Source organism: Rhea pennata, chromosome 1 (genome assembly GCF_028389875.1).
Source record: "Rhea pennata isolate bPtePen1 chromosome 1, bPtePen1.pri, whole genome shotgun sequence".
NCBI classification, from domain to species: domain Eukaryota; kingdom Metazoa; phylum Chordata; class Aves; order Rheiformes; family Rheidae; genus Rhea; species Rhea pennata.
The window spans coordinates 56,067,170-56,070,433 of NC_084663.1; the positions used below are offsets into that span (position 1 = coordinate 56,067,170).

Sequence of the window (3,264 nt, forward strand, 5' to 3'; positions counted from 1 at the left end):
ATTCTGTACACTTACTTGCACATTACAAGGAGGTCTATTCCAATACCATCAGTAACCAACTCCAAGAATGCCTACATTGTAATGGAAGTGCCATTATGTGGTACAGATTTTACATGCATTATATGTACCCAGTTATCTCACACGCAATTTCAGGTTTACTATAAAATAATTTATTTATCAGTAATAGCAGCAAGCTTATATACATGCACATATAAACTACTGACTACCCTAGTCAGGGCCTCTAGTTCTTTTGCCCTTGGCCTTGCGGACCTCTTCTATCAGATCTTTTAAGTACTGGATTTCCTTACTTAGGGAATCTGCTTTCTCCTTCAGGGCCAGATTCTTCTGCTCCAACTCTCTGCACTCCCCAGACAGCGCTTCCTGTTCTGCCCTCTTCTTCTGCCGGTAACGTGTGGCAGCTGTCTTATTTTGCTCCATCTTTTTCAATTTCTTATCTATTTTCTTTTCTCCTTTCACCTTTGCTGACACTACCTTCTCTGTAGGATGATCATATGGTTTGGACCGCACAGAGCCAGAATTGGCATCTGTAGGGAGCTGGTTGTCACTGGGGGATCCAACTGAAGTGTTAGGACTACACTGGGGTGTTCCCAGGTAAGAGTCTGGGCTCATACATATTCCACTATCATCAGAATGGTTCTCCTCCTCTTTCTCGGACTTGGTGATCACTACCACAAAGGTGGGGACCTCTTGTTTTCTTTCTCCTTCCAGAACATCCACTTCACTACCTAGTTCTAAACTAAATGAATGCTCTGGAGTGGAAGTCAGAGACCCTGGGGAAGGGGGAAAAAAACAAAAGGGAGTCAATGGGGCCATGTGATCTGCTCCAATTGGGGATTCAGGGAAATTGGTAATTAGGTCAGGTATCAGGAGTGGTTCTTTGTTGTGAAATTCCTGGGTGGTAGGGTTAAATAGGAGATCACACGTGTCTTCCAACGTGGCCATCAGCTCGTCTGGTGAGACGGTGGCTTCCAGATCTTCCATACCTAACAGGGCATCAAAATCAAATTCCTTCAGATCCATCTTCTCCACCATCCACTCCATGCCAGAGAAGGCATCCTCTGAAAAGAAGGAACAAGTTACCACTTCACTAAGAGAGCCAACCAATACAGTTCAAGCTTCAGGAAATAATCTAGAATGTGAATCTGTAACACCTTCCCCAGTTTTTGTTATGAAAAAAAATCAACTATCAGAAAAATTCTACTTCCAATAGTTGTAAGAGACTGCAGGGGACATTGCAAGCTATCCAACTGCTGACATTCCATCCCTCCTATTCCTCTAACACTCTAGGAACCAAAAATTTAGTGCCGTCAGAAACATGCAACTGCTGATTCTCATGGCCTCTTCCAGTAAATACTACTGTAACAATTAGCAAGGTATGAAAAGGGCTAGAAGTACCACTTTACCATACAGAGTTTTGTTTCTTGTCGCATTACACAGATCCTTTCCAAGATCTTTTCCAGGGCATGGGAGATCTACAGATTTATGAAAACCTAACAATAACAACTTCTGATGGCAACATTACTGAGCATATATTATGTGCAACTAGCAAACAGATGTACCTTAAAGTATCTTACCCTGGCTGCTATCTATGGTGTTGCTTGAACTGTCCACAGCGAGCCAATTGGAGGAGACTGCCTTAGCCTTGTCGCTGGAGAACCCATGCGAACTGAGGGGCTCGGCCACCTCCAGGTAGTCATCTAGGAGTCCCAGACTTTCCTCAGCCACCGAACACGGCTGGCTGAAGGGGGATAATGAATCCCCCAACAGCATCTCGTTGTTCAAGAGGCTCATCTTGGTCAATTTTTAATGCTTTGATATCGAAGGATGTAGACAAGTACAGGGTGTTTACGTCTTTTACAGCAATGCTGCTGTGCGGTGCCTTGAAAAACCTGCAAAAATAACATTTTAAGTCCATCAGTGATAAATATTCATTTTTAAGTAATTTCAATTCAGCCCTTCCTCTACTGGGATATAACTTTTTCAGAACAAGTGACATTTAATGACTTTTCAGTTTCCCAGAGCTCCTGCTACACAGCAGAGCCAACCTAATACACCAGGAGACCTTCCTCAGGTGGGAAAACCCCACCGGGAGGCCACTCGGTTTCCTCATGACCATATATGGGCATGGCGTCCGCCGGCAGCGCCCCACCCACCCGCTGCCCTGACGCAGGTCTACGCCAGCAGCCGCAGCCATTTCATGATCTCGCCGAGTGCTTCTGCCTAGACACGGGCCGCCATTTTGTATCCTGCCACGTTTCCACTGGGGCTTATAGACAAGCACCTGGTGCCTCGCAGATGAGGGCCAAGAATTTTCAAGGGCAGAGCAGACCTCTACATTCGGGATGCAGTACTAAGCGAGATGGAACTGGAATGACTTGTAAGGGCTAGGCAAGTCTCCGAAATAAGCTGAGTTACAAAATGGGGAAGTTGACTATCCGGAAGGTATGAAAACCATCCGGACATCCAAAGCACACTTAACACTACGGTATTAAAGGATTACAGTACTTTTGTCACCTTACGAACCGTCCCTGATCTACTCAGGACAAAACACTACACGGCATTTATACTCTTGAAATTCCGATGTCTCAAATGCCCTATTTCTCTCATAACTACAGAAGGATTCCCCTGTAGTGGGTGGAAAAAAAATCCCATGGAAGTAAGGAGCCCCAACTCCACCACTTTTGAGAACAGTTTTCCTGAATTAGACATGCTACAAGAATTCCTCATTATTTTTAAGTGTTATTTCCTTCAACTCCATCCTGTGACAGGCTGAGCCCACAGAAAGAAAATGGCTTTCATCAAAGTAGTCAGGACCGTACTACCTAAAGATGCGCTTCCTCCTCAAATCCCTCATACCCCGGTTATCTTTTCCCCAATGAATACCATTCATTACCAAATCCGTGACAAACCTATCCCTCCCCATCCCCTCCAAAAGTGGTGCAAGGTTAGAGAGCAAGGACAAAAAAAAAAAAAAAAAAAAAAGAGGGCACAGAGGCCGCCGTCCCTCCCACACAGTACTTACGCCATGGTTGCAGATGCCGGGGATGTGCCGAGGCCGCCGCCGCTGCTGCTGCGCCTGCTGCACTGGCCGATGCCGCCGCTGGCCCTGCCGCCCTTAAAGAGCCATGGCGGCCAGGGATGGGGAGGCTGCTCCGGTCCGCGCCGCGCGGGGAGGCGCTGTGGTCACAACACCAATCAACACCCCCAATTTTAGCTACGGACAGACAATGAGGTGGCGCAGCC

The 3,264-nt window shown here is 46.4% G+C and overlaps 1 protein-coding gene across 1 annotated transcript; it reads right to left on the bottom strand.

Annotated features, from left to right (window-relative positions):
- Positions 1 to 147: 147 nt before the first annotated feature.
- ATF4 (activating transcription factor 4) lies at positions 148 to 3,264 on the bottom strand. The gene is made up of 3 exons (XM_062587717.1): positions 3,044 to 3,264; positions 1,596 to 1,910; positions 148 to 1,079 (listed from the first exon to the last, which is right to left on the bottom strand). The coding sequence occupies exons 2-3, from the start codon at positions 1,810 to 1,812 to the stop codon at positions 229 to 231; spliced, it is 1,068 nt and encodes a 355-aa protein (XP_062443701.1). The 5' UTR covers positions 1,813 to 1,910; positions 3,044 to 3,264; the 3' UTR covers positions 148 to 228.

What these genes read in the sequence shown, in the direction of transcription:
- ATF4 (XM_062587717.1), bottom strand. Translation starts at nt 1,812, where the DNA reads ATGAGCCTCTTGAACAACGAGATGCTGTTGGGGGATTCATTATCCCCC. An exon ending in CACCATAGATAGCAGCCAGG is followed by an intron (nt 1,080 to 1,595) that starts GTAAGATACTTT and finishes CCTTCTTTTCAG; the next exon opens with AGGATGCCTTCTCTGGCATG.